The sequence below is a fragment of the Lithobates pipiens genome, unplaced genomic scaffold, assembly GCF_037356315.1.
Source record: "Lithobates pipiens isolate NorthernLeopardFrog02 unplaced genomic scaffold, aLitPip1_a1.2 Scaffold_18, whole genome shotgun sequence".
NCBI lineage: Eukaryota > Metazoa > Chordata > Amphibia > Anura > Ranidae > Lithobates > Lithobates pipiens.
The window spans coordinates 122633647-122655299 of record NW_027507758.1 but is presented as its reverse complement, the minus strand read 5'-3'; the positions used below and the strand labels follow the sequence as shown (position 1 = coordinate 122655299).

The window sequence follows — 21653 nt, the reverse complement described above, 5'->3', positions numbered from 1 at the left end:
ATCTATAAGTTCATCATTAACTGGCGGAAATTTGCTCAGTGTATGGCTTTACAAAGAGAGGAGATACCCTCTAGGCCTTGGCTTCAGCCCTGGGGCCTAAAATCAGCAACACAGCTTTTTCAACAGTCTTCTTCCAATGGCTTTCCAAGAACAAAGGACCCTCCCAGAACAGAGCTCAGTGTGACTAAATTAATATGTGTCACGCTTACCCCTTAGGCAGGTGGTCAGGCACTATAGTTGGCTTCTGTGTTCTTCATTTATAGCAGCCCATTTTCCCATAAGGCAAGCAGGTCTACCAGTTCTTGGTTGCCCCCAGCACTTATACACAATGCTAAAGTGCCTGGCTACCATGCTGGGGCAGGCACAACTTGAGCAAAGCAAACAGGAACCTGCAGTTGTCAGAAAGGCAGAATGGTTCAATGACAGTCGAGGTACAAGTCAGGCAAGGTTCAGAATAATCAAGGTCAAATTCATAGTCAAAAGGCAGGCAGAGTTCAAGGAGCAGTCGATATCCAATCCGAGCTCATAAATGAGGAAATCCAAACTGGCAGACAAACAGACATAACAAAATAGCATTACAGGAATACAAGACAGAAGACTTCATCTGATTCTACTATACTCTAAACAGCTTTTTACATTCACTCAATCTAGCCTGGACCCTAAGATATAGCAGACTATGAGTATTGAATTATTGTGCTCTTAAAGCAGAGTTCCACCCTAAAGTGGAACTTCCGCTCATCGGAACCCTCCCCCCCTCCAGTGCCACAGTTGGCACCTTTCAGGGGGGTACCCACTTCCGGGCATAGACTCCCACGGGGGTCCCAGAGACAGCGCGGACTATTCCCATTGCGCTGCGAGGCTCGCACATGCGCAGTAGGGAACCGGGAAGTAAAGCTGCAATGCTTCACTTCCTGATTCCCTCACCGAAAATGGCGCCAGCAGCAGCCGAGAGCCGACCAATTGCTTGACCTCGGCTGCCGACATCGCTGGACTCCAGGAAAGGTAAGTGTTAATTTATTAAAAGTCATCAGCTGTAGTATTTGTAGATGCTGGCTTTTAATATTTTTTTTTCAGGTGGTCTTCCTCTTTAAGTACACAGAAAGTACTGTCTACTTCACAAAATGGTGGAAATCTTTATATACTATATTTAAAATCGGTGTTCTCACTTAAAATCTGTAGTTCATACGGATCAATAGAGCATGTCAGCATTATCAAATTACATTACTTTAAATGTAAAAAAAAGTATCTTGTGTCATAAATACAACAAAAAAAAAAAACCTTGCTTCCGAAGTTGAATCATGTGACTTGTCAGTCAACTATCATTCTGAAGATTTTTTTTGGAGTTGTCCCCCCACACCCACCCTAATGCTGCCACTTTGTTTTATACTTACCGTACATTCAGCTCTGATTCAGCGATCAACATATGCAGGCTCCGATATGTGGTGCCCTCCTGTCCCAAGGTGTCCAGTGCCCAGCAATGCAGCCTGATCAGTTCCCATAAACCACCTTGGTGGTTTTATTTTTTGCTTTTGGTTTTATTATCAGTTCTGTAAGATTTAACCCCCCTTCCTGATCAGGCCATTTTTTGCAATATGACACTGCATTAATTTAACTGACAATTGTACAATCATGCGACACTGCACCATGGGCTTCCGCAGAACTTTTTCCAAGGGGGGGCATAATTTCAAGGCCACTCATGCTCCGCCCCTTTTCGACAATCTCATGAAAATCTTTACACTGGTAATACATATGTGTTATATAACAGATAATTCATCTTCACTTTGTATTGGAAGTTACTCTGGCGGCTGTGTTCCATGCCCATATAGCCTAGAGAATGTACATCTTTTTACATGGCAATACATCTGTTGTGGCCATATTTTGATCTCATACTGTCACTGTATAGACTGTTTTCATCAAGATAAACATATGGCCACAACAGATGTATTGCAATGTAAAAAGATGTACATTCTCTAGGCTGTATGGGCATGGTACGCAGCCACCTGAGTAACCTTGCGGACGCCCATGCTTTCAAAAACCAGCCCTGGAAAAAATTTCATACCAGCCTCACAGCATTATTATACCAGCCCAACAGCATAACGTCATTATTTTCTTGTTCATGAAAGGGAAAAACCATACATTTTAAAGCACATTTGATGAAGAGAGTATTAGATATAGATATGAAATCACATAGGGCTTTTTATATATATATATTCAAATTCCAGTTAATAGTGGTAAGTGATCAATCATCAAGGGGGACCCCAGAAACTCTGAACGTGGGGGGGAACCACCTTCTGCAGAAAGAATACTCTAAGGTAAGGGGGGTGGGTTACTAATATAAGGAGGAAACCCTTTATATCAGTGCCCCTTACATTATCGTATTCACTCCCCCCTTACATCAGTGACCCCCGACTGGCCTGGCGGTGCTTTCACTGACCTCCTCTCAGGTGCACTGTGCAGGGTTCAGTCGGCTCCAGCTTGGAGGTCTTATCCTATAGTCTCCTATCCAGAGTCCACACAAGTCTGACTTCTCCCATGACCCCCATCCCGGCGGTGCTCCCACTTTTGACTCCTCTCCAGACTCCCTCAGAGACTTCAGACATGCTACAGGAGATGGACAGAGACTGCAGACTTGATGCAAGAGCTCAATGCAGCCTCACCAGTGCCCATCAAATTCAGCCTCACTGTGCCCACCAAATGCAGCCTCACTGTGCCCATCAAATGCAGCCTCACTGTGCCCACCAAATGCAGCCTCACTGTGCCCACCAAATGCAGCCTCACTGTGCCCACCAAATGCTGCCTCACTGTGCCCTTCAAATGCAGCCTCACTGTGCCCTTCAAATGCAGCCTCACTGTGCCCTTCAAATGCAGCCTCACTGTGCCCATCAAATGCAGCCTCACCGTGTCTATAAAATGCAGCTTTACTGTGCCGTGAATGCAGTCTCACTGTGCACATCATTGCAGCCCCTCCTGTGCCCCATGTCCCAGTCTGCAGACCCTGTCTGTGGGAAGGTGTGTTGTTTATGCTCGGTACAGTACCTTGCATGCCAGCAGGATATCCATGACGGCCAGCAGCAGGCAGGGTCTGTTCTCGTTTTGGATGGGGACAGTGCTCCTTCCAGAGGATCTGCCTGCTGTGAGATGGAGTGGTCCCTGGCCACCTGCACCTTTAGCCGTCCTCATTTTCTGGCCCCAGTCAGCCTGCCCTCTGGTCCTGGGGAAGTGGAGTGAAGTGGAGAGCACTGAGTGGGAGTTGGAGAGAAGGGGGAGCAAAGAGTTGGAGAGAAGGGGGAGCAAAGAGTACTGGCGGGGTTGGAGAACACATGGGTGGGGGCAAAGAGTGAGGGGGAGTGGAGATCACAGGGGTGGGGAGCGGAGAGCGCTTGGGGGGGAACTTGAGAGCACTGGGGGGGCCAACAAGAACAAGGGTAGAGAGCACGGTAGGCTGAGAGCACTGGGGGGGCTAAGAGTGTGGGGTGGTGAAGAGCACTGGGGGGGGCACAAAGAGCAGGGGTGAGTGGAGAGCAATGGGGGGGAGCTTGAGAGCACCAGTGGGGGCCAGAAAGAACAGGGGTAGAAAGCACGGGGGACTGGAGAGCACTATGGGGGGTGAGAGCACATGGGTGGGCGCAAAATGCAGGGGGAGAGGAGAGTACAGGGGTGGGGAGTGGAGGGTGCTAAGGGGGAGCCAAAAAGAACAGGGGTGGAGAGCACGGAGGGTAGAGAGCACTGGGGGGGGGCTGGAGAGCACCAGGGGGGCAGATGGAACAGGGGTGGGGAGTAAGGAGGGCTGGAGAGCACTGGGGTGGGGGCTAGAGAGTGATGGGGAGAGCTGAAGAGCACTGGGGGGGGGAAAGAACAGGGGGGAGCATTGGGGGGAGGGGAGAGCACTGAGGGGAGAGCACTGGAGGGGAAAGAATAGGGGGAGAGAGGAGAGCACTGGGGGAGAGCACTGGGGGGAGTGGAGGGCACGGGGGGGGAGCACTGGGGGGAACAGGGGCGGTGAGCACTGGGGATGGTGGCTAGAGAAGGATGGGGAGAGCTGCAAGAACAGGGGAGGAGAAAACTGGGGGGGGGCAGGAGAGTGTGGTGGTGGAGGAGAGCACTGGAGGGGGTGGCAGGAGAGTGTGGTGGTGATGGAGACCACTGGGGGGGGGCAGGAGAGCGTGGCGATGGAGAAGAGCACTGGGGGGAGGCAGGAGAGTGTGGTGGTGGAGGAGAGCACTGGAGGGGGTGGCAGGAGAGTGTGGTGGTAGAGGAGACCACTGGGGGGGGGGGGGCAGGAGAGTGCGGTGGTGGAGGAGAGCACTGGGGGGGGCAGGAGAGTGTGGTGGTGGAAGAGAAGAGCACTGGGGGGGGCAGGAGAGTGCGGTGGTGGAAGAGAGCACAGTGGTGGAAGAGAGCATGGGGGGCAGGAGAGTGCGGTGGTGGAGGAGAGCACTGGGGGGGGGCAGGAGAGTGCGGTGGTGGAAGAGAGCACTGGGGGGGCAGGAGAGTGCGGTGGTGGAAGAGCACTGGGGGGGCAGGAGAGTGCGGTGGTGGAGGAGAGCATGGGGGGGCAGGAGAGTGCAGTGGTGGAGGAGAGCACTGGGGGGGCAGGAGAGTGCGGTGGTGGAAGAGAAGAGCACTGGGGGGGGCAGGAGAGTGCGGTGGTGGAGGAGAGCATGGGGGGGCAGGAGAGTGCAGTGGTGGAGGAGAGCACTGGGGGGGCAGGAGAGTGCGTGGTGGAAGAGAGCACTGGGGGGGCAGGAGAGTGTGGTGGTGGAGGAGAGCACGGGGGGCAGGAGAGTGCGGTGGTGGAGGAGAGCACTGGGGGGGGGCAGGAGAGTGTGGTGGTGGAGGAGAGCACGGGGGGCAGGAGAGTGCAGTGGTGGAGGAGAGCACTGGGGGGGTCAGGAGAGTGCGATGGTGGAGGAGAGCACTGGGGGGGCAGGAGAGTGCAGTGGTGGAAGAGAAGAGCACTGGGGGGGGGGGCAGGAGAGTGCGGTGGTGGAGGAGAGCACTGGGGGGGGGCAGGAGAGTGAAGTGGTGGAGGAGAGCACTGGGGGGGCAGGAGAGTGCGGTGGTGGAAGAGAAGAGCACTGGGGGGGGCAGGAGAGTGCGGTGGTGGAGGAGAGCATGGGGGGGCAGGAGAGTGCAGTGGTGGAGGAGAGCACTGGGGGGGCAGGAGAGTGCGGTGGTGGAAGAGAAGAGCACTGGGGGGCAGGAGAGTGCGGTGGTGGAGGAGAGCACTGGGGGGGCAGGAGAGTGCGTGGTGGAAGAGAGCACTGGGGGGGGGGCAGGAGAGTGTGGTGGTGGAGGAGAGCACAGGGGGCAGGAGAGTGCGGTGGTGGAGGAGAGCACTGGGGGGGCAGGAGAGTGTGGTGGTGGAGGAGAGCACGGGGGGCAGAAGAGTGCAGTGGTGGAGGAGAGCACTGGGGGGTCAGGAGAGTGCAATGGTGGAGGAGAGCACTGGGGGGGGGCAGGAGAGTGCAGTGGTGGAAGAGAAGAGCACTGGGGGGGGGCAGGAGAGTGCGGTGGTGGAGGAGAGCACTGGGGGGGGCAGGAGAGTGAAGTGGTGGAGGAGAGCACTGGGGGGGGGGGGGCAGGAGAGTGCGGTGGTGGAAGAGAAGAGCACTGGAGGGGGGGCAGGAGAGTGCGGTGGTGGAAGAGAGCACGGGGGGCAGGAGAGTGTGGTGGTGGAGGAGAACACGGGGGGCAGGAGAGTGCGGTGGTGGAGGAGAGGAGCACTGGGGGGGCAGGAGAGTGCGGTGGTGGAGGAGAGGAGCACTGGGGGGGCAGGAGAGTGCGGTGGTGGAGGAGAGCACTGGGGGGTCAGGAGAGTGCGGTGGTGGAAGAGAAGAGCGGGGGGGGGCAGGAGAGTGCGGTGGTGGAAGAGGGCACGGGGGGGGCAGGAGAGTGTGGTGGTGGAGGAGAGCACGGGGGGCAGGAGAGTGCGGTGGTGGAGGAGAGGAGCACTGGGGGGGGGGGGTCAGGAGAGTGCGGTGGTGGAGGAGAGGAGCACTGGGGGGGCAGGAGAGTGCGGTGGTGGAGGAGAGGAGCACTGGGGGGGCAGGAGAGTGCGGTGGTGGAGGAGAGCACTGGGGGGTCAGGAGAGTGCGGTGGTGGAAGAGAAGAGCGGGGGGGGGCAGGAGAGTGCGGTGGTGGAAGAGGGCACGGGGGGGGGCAGGAGAGTGCGGTGGTGGAGGAGCACACTGGGGGGGCAGGAGAGTGCAGTGGTGGAAGAGAGCACTGGGGGGGGGGGGGTCAGGAGAGTGCGGTGGTGGAAGAGAGGAGCAGGGGGGGGGCAGGAGAGTGCGATGGTGGAGGAGAGCACTGGGGGGGGGGGTCAGGAGAGTGTGGTGGTGGAGGAGAGCACGGGGGTCAGGAGAGTGCGGTGGTGTAAGAGAGGAGCAGGGGGGGGGCAGGAGAGTGCGGTGGTGGAGGAGAGCACTGCAGCCCCCCTCCCCCCCTCGATCCTCCTATCCAGGCACTGTAGCACAGATGGGCATCTACTCATGTGTATCACAGCGCTGGATGGCTGTGGTCGGCGGCCGCTCTGTAACACAGTCCCGTCCCTCCAGACCGGCTCATGTGATAGGCGGAGCGTTGATTCTCTCTACTATCACACGAGATGGTCTGGGGGGGCGGGACTGTGTTACAGAGCGGCCGCCGAACACAGCCATCCAGCGCTGTGATACACAGGAGAGAGCGGACTCAGAAAAAAAAATAATGCAGCATGGCAGCGGCAGCGGCAGTGGCAACACCTTGGGGATTCCAGGGGGGGGGGCACTTGACCCCCCTTGCCCCCTGCTGCGGACGCCCATGCACTGCACACACAATTAAATTTATGTCCTTTTTTTACACAAATAGAGCTTTATTTTTGTGGTATTTAATCACCTTGGCGGTTTTATTTTTTGCACTATAAGCAAAAACAGGACTTTCTGTTATAAAACATATCAAATAATATTTTTTTTCAAAAATCAAATTTCTTCATCAATTTAAGCCAATATGTATTCTGCTGCATATTTTTGGTAAAAAAAAATCCAATAAGCGTATATTGATTGTTTTAAGCAAATGTTATATCATATACAAACTATGGGATATATTATGGAATTTTTATTTATTTATTTACTAGTAATGACAGCGACTTCTAGCGGAACTGTAATATTACTGCAGACAAATTGGACACTAACTTTCACTTTTTGGGGACTAGTGACATTATTACAGTGATCAGTGCTAAAAATATCCACTGCCACTGTACTAATGACACTGGCTGGAAAGGGTTTAACATCAGGGGCAGTCAAAGGGTTAACCGTGTACCTTGCCTGTGTTTTGATGTAGCGGGGGAGGTGCTTTTACTAGAGGAAGGTATACATCCATTTCCCTGCTTTGCAAGAACACAGGTTCCATGCCTTCCTTACTGAAAGAGCGGTGATGTGTTTTGTTTACATAGGCAGATTGCCGCTCTGCCTGTGTGCCGAACGATCAGCGGATGGCAGTGGATATCGAGTCCATGTGACCCGCTGATCAGCTCCCACTATGTAGAATCACAGTGGGAGTGAGTCAACGGTGGTGTGCATTCGTGCCCAATACCCGAAAGCGCAGAACCCCATATATATATATATATATATATATATATATATATATATATATATATATATATATATATGTACGTGATCCTGTGCAGTGCAGCCACCCTGTAGCAGTAAAACTGCTTAAGGCCAGTTGGCAAGTGGTTAAAGAGCAGATTTTTATCTGAGGCCGCGTACACACGCGGGGACTGTTCGCCCAACTTTGTCCGCTGAACAGTGTTTCGGCGGACAGTCCGCCCGTGTGTGGGCTTTCAGCGGACAGTTTCAGCGAACAGTCCGCTGAACAAGGTTTTTCGGAAATTCCGAAAAACTGTCCGCTGAAACTTTGTTTCAGCGAACAGTCCCTTCGTGTGTAGGCTTGTTCGTCAAACTAAGTTCCGCGCATGCTCAGAAAGGATTTACACGCCGAAAGTTATAATGCAGTGTATAGGACGTCGTATTTTTCGTCCCGTCGTACGTGCCGTTCACGTCATCGCGCACGGTTTCAGCAAACTGTTCGTTCGTCGTGTGTGGCCATGTCCGTCCATGCTAATTTTGAGCGGACTGTTAACTGTTTGACGGACAAAGTTGGGCGAACAGTCCCCGCGTGTGTACGCGGCCTGAGGAAAGGACAGTAAAGATCACTGGATTGAGGCTGAAAGTAAGTATAAAAACTAGGTGGGGAGGACTCAAAGGGGATAGGAGGAACAATGTAAAACAAAACAAACAAAATAAATAGTAAGAGAACAGTAGCCTTCTAAAAAGTTGTGTTTTTTCTCACAGTCTAGAATTTTCAATCTGCTTGACTGTTTTTGATAGACTTTCGCTTTCGTGAGATACGTAGATCAAACATATTACAGAACGTTATTATAGACTGCTGGGATAACTTACATTAAACATGTCATTTTGCACGTTCAAGGAAAAGTAACAGGTTCTATATCTATTGTTAGAGAGTAGTGAGGCGCTGACAGTTAACTCAATCTAAAAAATATGTGACGTAAACTCTTGTGGTAGGTAAAACTAGTTAATCATTCTTAATAGATAACCATCAAAATAAATATAAATATAAAGTGACTTGAGTGCATAAACCAATTGAACGTTACTGGGTGTAACCTCAAGGCTAAAAGCAATCACTCTGTGATGCCCCTAGTCATCCAGTGATCGCCACACTCTTCACACTGTGTTAAATCAGCAGCAAATAGGTTCTATTTCTAGACCACCATTTCTTCTATTAACATTCACATTCCCCCTCCTTTGCCCATATGTCTCCTGGAGACTTGGAAGTATGTGGTACTTCTGGGTATAAGAGAATCATGTGATCTTCTCTTCTTCTCACTAAGCAGTGCACAGTGCCTAATTAGCCAATTGTAAGGTCCAGGCACTGTCCTCTTCTCCTTGTGGTAGTGATGGCAGTTCTCTATAATGCATGTAATAGTGACATTTACAAAATGGCAGTTAGGTCTACAGTATGTAACAAGCAATGCTTAATGAATGTTTTTTGTTAGTGTTTTAAATTATTTTGATATTTGGAATTTGATAAAAATTGTGTCTTGAAGGTTTTTTCACATAGCATAGTTCCAATGCATTTAAACTTACGTTATCACATAAACATATCTTATTTCGCAGTAAAATATACATGCAGAAAATCTGTTTAACCTGATCAACAAATCATAATGTTTCTCTTGAAATATTGTCTTTTTGAAAGCAGCTATATTGTCTTGCTACCACAGTGATGAGTGACAGTCATGGTATCCTAGAGTCTGTTTATAGAAATAGATAATTCTGCATAATGGCAGAATCCAGAGCCTATTTCTTGACAAAAAACACAGTGCACATTTCAAGATGTAGGATCAAGGATTTGACTTGAATGATGCTGATAATGTCTCAGTAATCCATTTTTAGTGTACACAAAGGATGCACTGTTCTATTGTAATTATTGTGTATGAAGGCTAATCGAATTAACAATATAATTAGTTTTGCTAAATGAAAAGCAGCCCACTCAGTGCATTTGAACTACAGACTGTACCATAATGTATACTCAGTGTTGCAGGCCTGTAAGTTTGATTTTATGATTTCAAATATATTCTTAAAACATGGCTTGAAAATATAAAGATGGAGAGTTTCCACATTATGAATTTAATTAGTTTTACTGTTACTAGTGATATAACAAACTTGTATATGGAAAGACTGTGCATTATTAGCATCTACGCAGAAAACATCCATTGCCATTTAAGAAAAACAACTGTCTTTTTTGTGAAGAAAACACACCCATACCCCTTGAGACTAATGTACATGGACATTTGTGTGCATCTAAAATGCTTTCTTTTCCCAATCAATATATAAAAAAAAAAGAAATCCAAAGAAAACCTTAGAAACAGCTCAATGCAACTCAGAGGGAAGACAAAGCAACTCAGAAGCACAACTTTTGTGTCTGATGCCCCGTACATAAGCAATTTGAGTGCATAGGACATATATCATTGCTCAAGCATTCCATTGACTCTCTGTGACATTTAAGCAGGGTGGATATACACCATTTTGTTTGTTAGTGTTTAGAAATGCATTTGAGCACTTTCTGCTGGTATATTAAATATTACCAGTTACAAACCACTATTATTATTATTATACAGGATTTATATAGCGCCAACAGTTTGTGCAGTGCTTTACAACTTGAGGGCAGACAGTACACTTACAATACAAATCAATACAGGAGGGATCAGAGGGCCCAGCTCGTTAGAGCTTACAATCTAGAAGGGGGGGGGGGGTCAAGTGGAAACAAAAGGTAATAACTGTGGGGGGTGAGCTGATGGACAAAATGAAAAGACAGTTGTTAGGTGTGGGTAGAGTAGGGTTTTCAGGGATCGTCTAAAAGCTAATAGAGTAGGAGATTATTGGACAGATTGGAGTAGGGCATTCCATAGGATTGGAGAGGCTTTGGAAAAGTCCTGGAGGCGAGCAAAGGAGGAGGTGACGAGGGAGCTAGAGAGCAGAAGGTTTTGAGAGGAGCGAATAGTAGGTTGGTATTAAGAGACTAGGCTAGTGATGTAGCTGGGGGCTAAATTGTGGATGGCTTTGTACGTAGTTGTTAGTATTTTGAATTGAATTCTTTGGCTGAGCGGAAGCCAATGGAGGGATTGACAGCGAGGGGTAGCAGAGACAGAGTGATTGGTAATGTGGATGAGTCTGGCAGCAGCATTCAGGATGGATTGAAGAGGTGATAAACTATGTAGAGGTAAGCCAATGAGAAGGGAGTTGCAGTAGTCAAGGCGAGAGGTGACCAGCGAGTGAATTAAGAGCTTTGTTGTGTCATTGGTTAGAAAGTGGCATATTTTGGAGATGTTGCATACCTCCTCCCTTATGTCCACTGGATCTGGGGGAGTGAGTCCAAAGAAGACCACCATGGGATAGGGCAGCAGAAGACGCAGTGTCTGATTCGTGGAGCCTTGTTTTTCGGTAATAGTGAGTAGGTTAAATAAGTTGGCGATAAAGAGGTCATGGAGAGAGGTGAGTTTGTTGCAGATAGAGTGGGAGTTCCAAAAGGCACAAGAGAAAGGGAGTCTGGCCTTGGGAAGAATAGAAATGGGAACTAAATTGTGTTGATTTCGGCAGCTACCAGATGGTGCAGGGATATGGGTGCGTGGGGTACAGTTAAATGATGGAGGCCCGGGTGTCATGGTTATGCATTAGTGTTGTTCTCCTTACCTGTCTGCATGTGTTCATTTCTAGAGACCAGCCGAGCTTCACCTGACTGCTTTTATTTCCTTCCTCTGGAATGGCTCCACCCTAGCCCCTATCAGACTACACTATATTAACCTTTGCACTGCTAGCCTATCCTGCTGATCAACCTTTGTGTATTAGCTTCCTGTTTCCTGTCGTCTGCTCTGCTACTGATTTCCATTACCGACCTTGGCGTGTTCTGACCATCCCTGCTTGCCTGTGACCCTGACCTATTGGTGTGTACCCGACTATTCTGTTCTGCTTGTGGCCCTGACCTTGGCTTTGTCCCTCACCATCCCTATCCTCCTGTTACCTACTGTGGGTGTGAGCTGGGGGACCCTGGGGGTCGCGACCTGGAGCCAGTTGCAGCCAAGACCATCTTCACCACTCGAAGCTCTGGTGAACACCAGCTGGCTCTTAGACTCCGCGCCTCGGGGAATCTTACGCTCTTACCCCAGTGGGACCTGTCCCCCGTCTGCAGCCGTCAGCCGTAGGGTCCACAGCCTAGCGGTGCACCCCCAACCCTACAGTGTGCACCTGTCACCTGGGCTCTAGGTGACCCGACAGTTTGATCAGCCATGGACCCGGCTGACGTGCCGCTCCCTGCAGTCGATCCATTGCAGGGCATAGTGCGGAGACTCGAGACCCAGGAATCTAATCAGACTCAGGTGATGCGATTCCTCCAGGATCTGGCTTCTCGCTTCGAGCAGCTACAGGCTTCCTTGGGAACCCCGAACCCGCAGCCTCAAGTACAGTCTGCGACTGCACCTACCGCACCAGTCGCATCCACGCATTCATTAGTACTGCCTGCTCCGTCCCGTTTCTCTGGGGACTCCAAGGCCTGCAGGGGCTTCCTCAGCCAATGCACCATTCATTTTGAGCTCCAGCCTCAAAACTTTCTATCCGATCGGGCAAAGGTAGCCTATATCATGTCCCTCCTCTCCGGTGAAGCTTTAGCCTGGGCTGCCCCCCTGTGGGAGAAAAATGATCCAGTGGTTTCCAGCCTGTCCGACTTCTTGAAGCTCTTTCGTAACATCTTTGAGGAGCCAGTTCGGGTTTCTTCTGCGGCTAGTGCCCTTTTACGCCTTCGCCAAGAATCTGGTTCAGTGGGCCAATATGCACTTCAGTTCCGTATCCTTACAGCGGAATTGAGCTGGAACAATGAGGCCCTGGTCGCAACCTTTTTACATGGCCTCTCAGACCGAGTGAAGGACGAATTAGCAGGAAGAGCTATCCCCGCCGGGCTAGACGAAGTCATTTCCTTATGTAATCAAATTGACATTCGCTTCCAGGAGAGGTCCTTAGAAAAAAGACGCCAGCACCCCCCAGGTTCTAGTCAGCCTGAGCTTTTTCCCCGTCGCCCTGTGGAGCATCCTCCGTCTGCTGAGGAGCCCATGCAGCTGGGCCGGACCAGACTAACCCCCGAAGAACGTGCTAGACGCAGAACTCTGGGCTTGTGTCTTTATTGTGGGGGAAAGGGTCATTTTCGTGACTCCTGCTCGCTCCGTCCGGGAAACGCTCGGGTCTAATACATTTGGAAGGTGGAGTATTGGACCCAGAAACATCACCTTCTCGTCTCCTTCTTCGGGTGTTCCTCCATGTAGGCACTTCTCCCCAATCAGTCCTAGCATATCTGGACTCCGGGGCTGCCGGCAATTTTATGGACTGGAGAACTGCCTCTTCTATGAAGTTTACCCTTTCTCCCCTCGCTACTCCACTAGTAGTCTCGGCAATTGATGGCACTGTGCTCCCAGGGGGTCCTATCCTTTTCCAGACGCTACCTATTAGGATGTCGGTAGGGATACTCCACCAGGAGTGGATCTCCTTCCTCATCCTACCCAAGGCCTCTACCCCCATTGTATTGGGTCTTCCCTGGCTGCAGCTCCACTCGCCACATGTGGACTGGGTATCTGGGCAGATCCTGGCCTGGGGTCCTTCGTGTTTCTCGTCTTGTCTTTCCAAGATGACCCCCAAGAGGAAACTTCCCATTGCTACCACATCTGTCTCGTCCGATCTTCCTGCGGCTTATAGCGATTTCCGGGATGTGTTCTGTAAGAAGTCTGCTGAGGTACTTCCTCCTCACAGATCTTTTGACTGTGCTATTGACCTTGTCCCTGGAGCAACCCTACCCAGGGGTCGTACCTACCCTTTATCCATTCCAGAGACCCAAGCCATGTCTGAGTATGTCGCTGAGAATTTGGAGAGAGGTTTCATCCGGAAATCCTCATCGCCTGCAGGAGCAGGGTTCTTTTTCGTTGCCAAAAAGGATGGCACCCTCAGGCCCTGCATTGACTATAGAGGTTTAAACGCTGTGACTATTAAAAACCGTTACCCCTTACCTCTAATATCTGAGCTATTTGACAGGTTGAAGGGGGCTTCCATTTTCACTAAATTGGATCTCAGAGGTGCATACAACCTCATTCGAATACGAGAAGGTGACGAATGGAAGACCACATTTAACACTAGGGACGGGCATTACGAGTACTTGGTTATGCCTTTTGGTTTGTGTAATGCTCCAGCTGTGTTCCAGAACTTTGTCAACGAAATATTCAGGGATCTACTGTACCAGTTTGTTGTCATCTATCTGGATGACATTCTCATCTTTTCCCAAAATCTGCCTGCTCACAGAAACCATGTACGCACCGTACTTCAGCGCCTTAGAGAGAACAATCTCTATGCCAAGATGGAGAAATGTTCCTTTGAATGTTCCGAGGTCCTGTTTCTGGGATGTTTTGTTTCTAGTGAGGGTCTTCGCATGGATCCCGGAAAGGTCTCTGCCATTACCAACTGGCCCCTTCCTGCTAGCCTCAAGGCCACACAGCGCTTCCTTGGCTTCACAAATTATTATAGGCAGTTCATAAGGAATTACTCTTCCATTGCTGCGCCTATTATCGCTTTGACCAAGAAGGGTGCTAATGCCAAAGACTGGTCTTCCGAGGCTGTCTCTGCGTTTCACGATCTGAAACAGGCCTTTGTCTCTGGACCCCTCTTGAGGAGATCAAATCCTGAAGACCCATTTTTTATTGAAGTAGACGCTTCTTCGATGGGGGTGGGAGCTGTGCTTCTTCAGGACTTTGAGAAGAAACGTCAACCATGTGCGTTCTTCTCCAAAAAAAATTCTCAGGCAGAGAGAAATTATGCCATTGGTGATCGGGAACTTCTCGCAATTAAATTGGCGTTGGAGGAGTGGCGTCATCTCTTGGAAGGTTCCCCTCACTCCATAACGATCTTTACTGATCATAAGAATCTACAGTACCTACAGAATGCTAAACGTCTGAACCCCAGACAGGCCAGGTGGAGTCTCTTCTTTTCTCGTTTTAAATTCACGATTACGTACAAACCTGGTTCCTGCAACGGTCGAGCTGATGCGCTCTCTAGGTCATTTGACACCTTGGACGAGGAGTCCAACCCTGATCCTGAGCCGATCATTCCTACCTCTTGCATTGTTGCCCATTCTACCACCCTGGAATCAAAGATTCCTCCTGGTAAGACCTTTGTTCCCACGGAGCTAAGAACCAAGATCCTTCGTTGGGGACATGATTCCAAGATGGCAGGTCATGCTGGGTTCCTCCGATCTTTCCTGCTTATCAGTCGTCACTACTGGTGGCCTAATCTCCGCTCGGATGTTAAAGACTATGTTAAGGCTTGTCACGTCTGTGCTCAGTCTAAATCTTCCACTCAAGCCCCTGCTGGTCTTCTCATGCCCTTGCCCATTCCTAAGGAGCCCTGGTCTCATATCGCCATGGATTTTATCACTGATCTCCCACTATCGGAGAATAATACGGCCATTTGGGTAGTAATCGATCGGTTCTCCAAGATGGCTCATTTTGTTCCTCTTCCTGGTCTCCCTTCTGCCCCTGCCTTGGTTCCCATTTTTGTACGAGAGATTTTCCGCCTTCATGGTGTTCCTTCGCATGTCGTCTCGGACAGGGGTGTGCAATTTACTTCTCGTTTTTGGGGAGCCTTTTGCAAATCCCTCGACATTACCTTGGATTTGACCTCTTCTTATCATCCCCAATCCAATGGCCAGACTGAGAGAGTTAATCAGGAGTTAGAGGTCTTTCTCCGTACCTTGGTCTCTGCCCATCATGATGATTGGGCATCACTATTACTGTGGGCTGAGTTCTCCCACAATAATCATGTTAACGTCAGTTCTCAGAAAACACCCTTTCTCACTGTTTATGGAAGACATCCTCAGCTTCCCCTTCCTATGATTTGTTCTTCTGACATTCCAGCTTTGGCTACTGTTCAGGAATCATTCAATTCCATGTGGGCTGACGTTCATGATTCCCTCCAGAAAGCTGCCAACAAATTCAAGAGTTTTGCTGACCGTCGCAGGCGTAAGCCACCCTCTTTTCAGCCAGGAGACAAAGTCTGGCTCTCCACCAGGAAGATCAAACTCCGGGTTCCTTCCCTCAAATTTTCCCCAAGATTCATTGGTCCATACACCATAATTTCTAAACTGAATCCGGTTTGTTTCAAGCTCCAGATTCCCAAAAGCCTCAAAATCTCTAACTCCTTCCATGTTGCCCTTCTAAAGCCGTTAGTCCTCAATAAGTTCTCTCGTCCTTCCCCTACCATAGCACCGGTCTCTGAGGATGATCAGGAGTACGAGGTTAGCCAAATTTTGGATTCCCGACTCTGTAGAGGCATTCTCCAGTACCTCGTGCACTGGAAAGGTTTTGGTCCTGAGGAGAGGTCGTGGATTTCGGCTTCCGAGGTCTTTGCACCTCGTCTGTTGAGGAAGTTTCATTTGAAGTTCCCCTCTAAACCTGGTCCCAGGCGGGGGAGGGGGAGGCCTCGTAAGAGGGGGGGGGTACTGTCATGGTTATGCATTAGTGTTGTTCTCCTTACCTGTCTGCATGTGTTCATTTCTAGAGACCAGCCGAGCTTCACCTGACTGCTTTTATTTCCTTCCTCTGGAATGGCTCCACCCTAGCCCCTATCAGACTACACTATATTAACCTTTGCACTGCTAGCCTATCCTGCTGATCAACCTTTGTGTATTAGCTTCCTGTTTCCTGTCGTCTGCTCTGCTACTGATTTCCGTTACCGACCTTGGCGTGTTCTGACCATCCCTGCTTGCCTGTGACCCTGACCTATTGGCGTGTACCCGACTATTCTGTTCTGCTTGTGGCCCTGACCTTAGGTTTGTCCCTTACCATCCCTATCCTCCTGTTACCTACTGTGGGTGTGAGCTGGGGGACCCTGGGGGTCGCGACCTGGAGCCAGTTGCAGCCAAGACCATCTTCACCACTCGAAGCTCTGGTGAACACCAGCTGGCTCTTAGACTCCGCGCCCCGGGGAATCTTACGCTCTTACCCCAGTGGGACCTGTCCCCCGTCTGCAGCCGTCAGCCGTAGGGTCCACAGCCTTGCGGTGCACCCCCAACCCTACGGTGTGCACCTGTCACCTGGGCTCTAGGTGACCTGACACCGGGGTTTGGGGATATATCTCCAGAGGATAGGAGAAGCAGGAGGGTGAGGGAGGTAATATGGGAATGGGATGTATATGAAGGGACATGGCTCAGGGTCTTGGAGATTTTTAGTGTGTGTGGATTTAGAATTAGCAGGAGTTGGTGGGTGCAGTAATAAGGAGAGGACAAAAGTGAGGGTGATATATATATGCTGTGGGGGGGGGAGAAGAGGGGTGAAGGAGAAATAGTTTAAGGATAGAGGACAGAGCTGTAAAAAGGAGTGGTAGAGAGTGCATATTACAAGGAGAAAGAGCTGAAGGGGTAAACAAGGTCACCTGATGTCTGTATGGTGTTTTTCAACATATTTTCTTGTGTCCCTTCGCTTTGTGTATTTGTCAAAGTGCTCCCACTTATAGAAATAGCCCCACTTTGAGAAAGGGTCCCAGTTGCAAATGTAACCCCTGCAAATGATTCCCCCAAAATAAGCTTATATTTATACTGATAGGGGTGGGTGGTGGGTGGATTTCAATTAGCAATCAAGAGGTAATAATGTAATGTTGGCTGGTTAATGGGGCAAAATTCTTACTTCAGAAACAGACTAGCAAGAGGGCACTAAAGTTAATGGGCTATAATTCTGGGTAAGATAAGAGAGATAATAAAGCACTGTAATGTGGACAGGTCTACAGATGGTTAAGCAAAAATAACATACCAGCAATTATTATTTTATGATTACTAGTTGCATACAACTGATAATAGATTCCAGAGAGAGGAACATTATTTTGCACCTGTAGCCTCGCAGGAGCCAATTGGTAGATTGGGTTCTCTGTTCTTCTGCCTCGACTCTTTGAGCAACCTAAGCCCCACTGACACCAGGTTAAGCAAATGGATACTGCACTGCTACTGAGAGCACAGATATAGATACTCTGCATGCAACTAAAGTTCAGTATCAAAAAGCAAACATCAAAGTGGTTACTGGTAAATGAACCCCAACATATTATCACCAGGCTGCAGTAAATAGCAGTATGTACATAAATGAGAAAGTAAAGGATTAGGTGAATCGCCGTTTACTGGACAATATGTTCACTAGGCTATAGCAGCATAGAATGGAGAGTAAACCTGGATCTGGTAATCTACAAAAGTAGCAATAGGTAATGATACTGGAAAACACTAACAGTAATAATAATCAATACTGCAATACCTTCTCTGTAAACAGTAGTCTATAATCACTTTCGAGTGCACTCTATATAAATGGCAGCAATGAAATGTATGATTTCCTAAAGAGGTTCCCTATAATATAAACAATAGGCAATGATCTTGTGTAGCAGCTATCTAAACGTATGGTCTTTAGCCCTAGTTCTTCAGCCAGTTAATGTTGGGGCCCAGTCTTTATGATGTTGCACATGTGTACAGTCCCAGTAAAGTCTGTGTGCAGTGAATAATGCTGCTAGTTAGATGGCCCATATTTCAGCTAAGAAAGATTAGCATAACTGAATTTATTCTCTCTTTTATAAATACATAAGTGTTCCACATAGTAAACTTGATTCACATAATGAAACCTAATCACTTTAAGGTCATTACAAAGGACAAGGGGCACTCTTCATGTCTGGAGGTAATTTTACCACCACATACAAAAGGGCTTCTTTTTATTATTATTATTATACAGGATTTATATAGCCAAAAAAAGAGGAGGGGAAACACTGCGCTAAACCCCAAAATTATGTGAAAACAAAAAATATATACAAATCAGTGTACCCAAACCATGAGTGAACACAGCAAAGCTGCTAGCACACAAACAAACCAAGTTCACCACAAATAAAAATATAAAGTGCAGCGCTAGAGTACAACTACACATCAAAATATACACGATGTGAGAGAATTAAAGTGAAAAGAAAAAATCATATATGTATATGAAAAAGTATAACAGTGACAGCAAGTCCCAATGTTAGTATAAATGTCCACTGGTATCTATTCAAAGAAGAGTCTGGTCTTCCAGCATCCCAAACACGGTCAATCCTGTGTCAGACTGTTTTAACATATTAGACAGAAGATGGGCACTCTTACCATATACGTTGGACACATCTACCCTACGGCAATGCATTGCCTTTAAGTTCTTGTTGGAGCCTCATCCTAATAATGAGGCTAGGTTCACACCTTTGCATTTGCTTTTTTCTGCATTTGTTTTTTTGTTTTTGATGCAAGTTAATGTGCATTTTAACCTGCATTCAGATGTGTTTTTATGCATTCTGAATTTTTATTTTTGCCCAATCGAAGTCAAATAAAGTAGAGGTCAAAATAGTCTAGGGCAGTGATGACGAACCTTGGCACCCCAGATGTTTTGGAACTACATTCCCCATGATGTTCATGCACTCTGCTGTGTAGTTGAGCATCATGGAAAAAGTTTAACGCAATATAGTTTTGTGCGTTACTGCCAGTTTAACGCCATACAGTTCTGTGTGCGTTACTGCCAGTTTAACGCCATATAGTTTTGTGTGCGTTATTGCCAGTTTAACGCCATATAGTTTTGTGCGTTACTGCCATTTTAACAGCATTTACTTCTGTGTGCGTTACAGTTACGTTATCGTTTACATGTACTGAATTTGATGGTGCAGCGTTTCTTAAGTACGTATCCAGGATTTCAAGATGTACTAAAACAGGCCAGAAGAGTCTGTAGCCATTTCAGGTGGTCATACACAGCCAGTGCTCGGTTGGTTGAAATTCAGCGGGAATTCTACCTGCCTGTAAACCGCCTGATTTGTGACATGTCCACCAGATGGAACTCGACTGTGGCAATGCTGCAGCGGCTATAAATGCGGAAGACGGCCATCAATGAGTACCTGTGCCAGTACGGCACGATGACAGGCTCAGGAAGCCTCTGCTTTTTTCCCCATGCCAATGGCTGATAATTAAGGATACATGCACTGTATGCGTTACTGCTAGTTTAACACCATATAGTTTTGCGTGCGTTATTGCCAGTGTAACGCAATATCATTTTGTGTGCATTAGTGTCAGTTTAACGCCATATAATTTTGCGTGCATTACTACCAGTTTAACGCCATATAGTTCTTTGCATCACTGTATGTTTTGCACATTATATTGCAGTATATTATAGTATATCCGTGGAGTGTGTCTGTGTAACTTGAGTACTCAAATTAAAATGCACCAAACACTTGATTAACATTCATTAAAGTGCATCTACGTACAGATGTCAACTTATTCTTTACATTTGCTTATAAGCACCGCCCCCCTCAACCCAATAATGTCAACAAGGAGAAGCAGACGTTCACTTGGCACTGTAAGGGGGCCAGCAACAAATGTGTCCACAGGCAAAGGTGGACGTGGTGGTCACTCCTCAGGCAGGGCATCATTTCCTCTGTTTAGTGAGTTTGCCTGTGCTATCCAGCCACTGCATGCAGAAGAGGTGGTGGGCTGGCATGCTAAACCTTCCTCATCCTCCTCATCCTCTGTCACACAAGCAGAGACAAGTGTGCAGTCTGCTGCAGTTGCCAGAGTGGATAGACCTGCCTCCTTGTCCACATCTATTCCTGCCATAGCCCCAACATCAGCCATTGAGGACTCAGCTGAGTTATTTGACCACAGTGTCAGCCACTTGCGCCTTGATGATGCCCAGCAATTACTGGATTCAGATGTTGGTTCTGAGGTTGAGGATGACAGGAACATGAGCCTAGAGAGAGGGAGGAACACTGGTAGACAAATTGGCATTCCTGCAGCGTATTGCCAAGTTGTCTCCAGTGATAATGATAAAGATGGAGGAGATAGAGATGATGATGATGATGATGATGATGATGAGGTCACTGATGTGACATGGGTGCCAGATAGAGCAGAGGAGGAAACTGAAGGTGAGGCAGCACAACTCCAAGGAGGCCGACATCAAGAAAGAGTAGAGAGCAGCCACCCTATTCCATCACATTCTGCAGTTTTTAACTCTTGGCCCACTCCCCAAAGATCACACTGTTGTCATCTGCAAACTGTGTCTCAGGCACATCAAACGTTTCAAAATCACCAACCATTTGGGTACCAAATGCCTAACAAGGCATTTAACATCCAACCACTTAGCCCGTTGGCTAGAGCACCTGAAAGCCACACAAAAGACGCACAAATCTGTCCCTCCTCCTCCTTACCCACTTAAGTCTGACCCTGCTATACCAAGTCATTACCTCTGAGCAGCCTCTACTGACAGGGATGATGGTATAGCACAGGGTGTCCCATGTCCTAGCAGCACATCTGCCATCAGCACACCACCAACTGTAGACTGTAGCCGGCAAATTTCTCTGCCCCATTTACTGCAAAAAAATACAGTCCTTGCTACCCACATGCCCAGTGTCTAAATGCAAGCTTGTCAAAGCTGTTGGCTTTCCAACTTCTGCCTTTCAGCCTGGTGGAATTTGCCCCCTTCCGTGAATCCACACAATGTGCTGTACCACAATGGCAGGTTCCTAGTTGCTACTACTTTTCACTTAAGGCCGTTTCATCTCTCTACCATCACATGGAAGGGAATGTTCTGCCATCATTGGGCAAGGCAGTCAGCCATAAAATCCACCTTACTGCTAACATGTGGTCCAGCAAGCATGGGCAGGGATGATATATTTATTTCATAGCACACTGGGTAACACTGCTTGCAACTCGAAAGGATGCAGGACAGGGCTCGTTGCTGTAGCTTGTTGTGCCCCCATGTCTCCATACAGCTAGTGGGGATGATGCCAGACCTGTGAGCTCTACCCCCTCCTCCTCCTTTGCCACCTCCATGCCCTCCTCTGCAGAATTGTCCTATGAACATCAGGTACCCCCTAAGCGTTCAAAGGGCTATTCCATGAGTCAGGCTAAAAGGTGCCATGCAGTGCTTCAGCTGGTGTGTTTAGGGGACAGGAAACACAATGGAGCAGAGATTCTTTTAGCTCTGCAGGGACAGGCCCAGAGGTGGTTCACACCATGCCAGCTGGAGCCAGGAATGGTAG

The 21653-nt window shown here is 48.7% G+C and overlaps 1 protein-coding gene across 1 annotated transcript in view; it reads left to right on the top strand.

Annotated features, from left to right (window-relative positions):
• The first annotated feature begins 328 nt into the window (after window positions 1-328).
• The window catches only part of LOC143986685 (uncharacterized), a 78272-nt gene continuing 56947 nt past the window's right edge, over window positions 329-21653 (top strand). The window contains exon 1 of the mRNA XM_077485092.1: window positions 329-431. Coding sequence (XP_077341218.1) covers window positions 329-431 — 103 coding nt within the window. The remainder of the gene's footprint in view (window positions 432-21653) is intronic.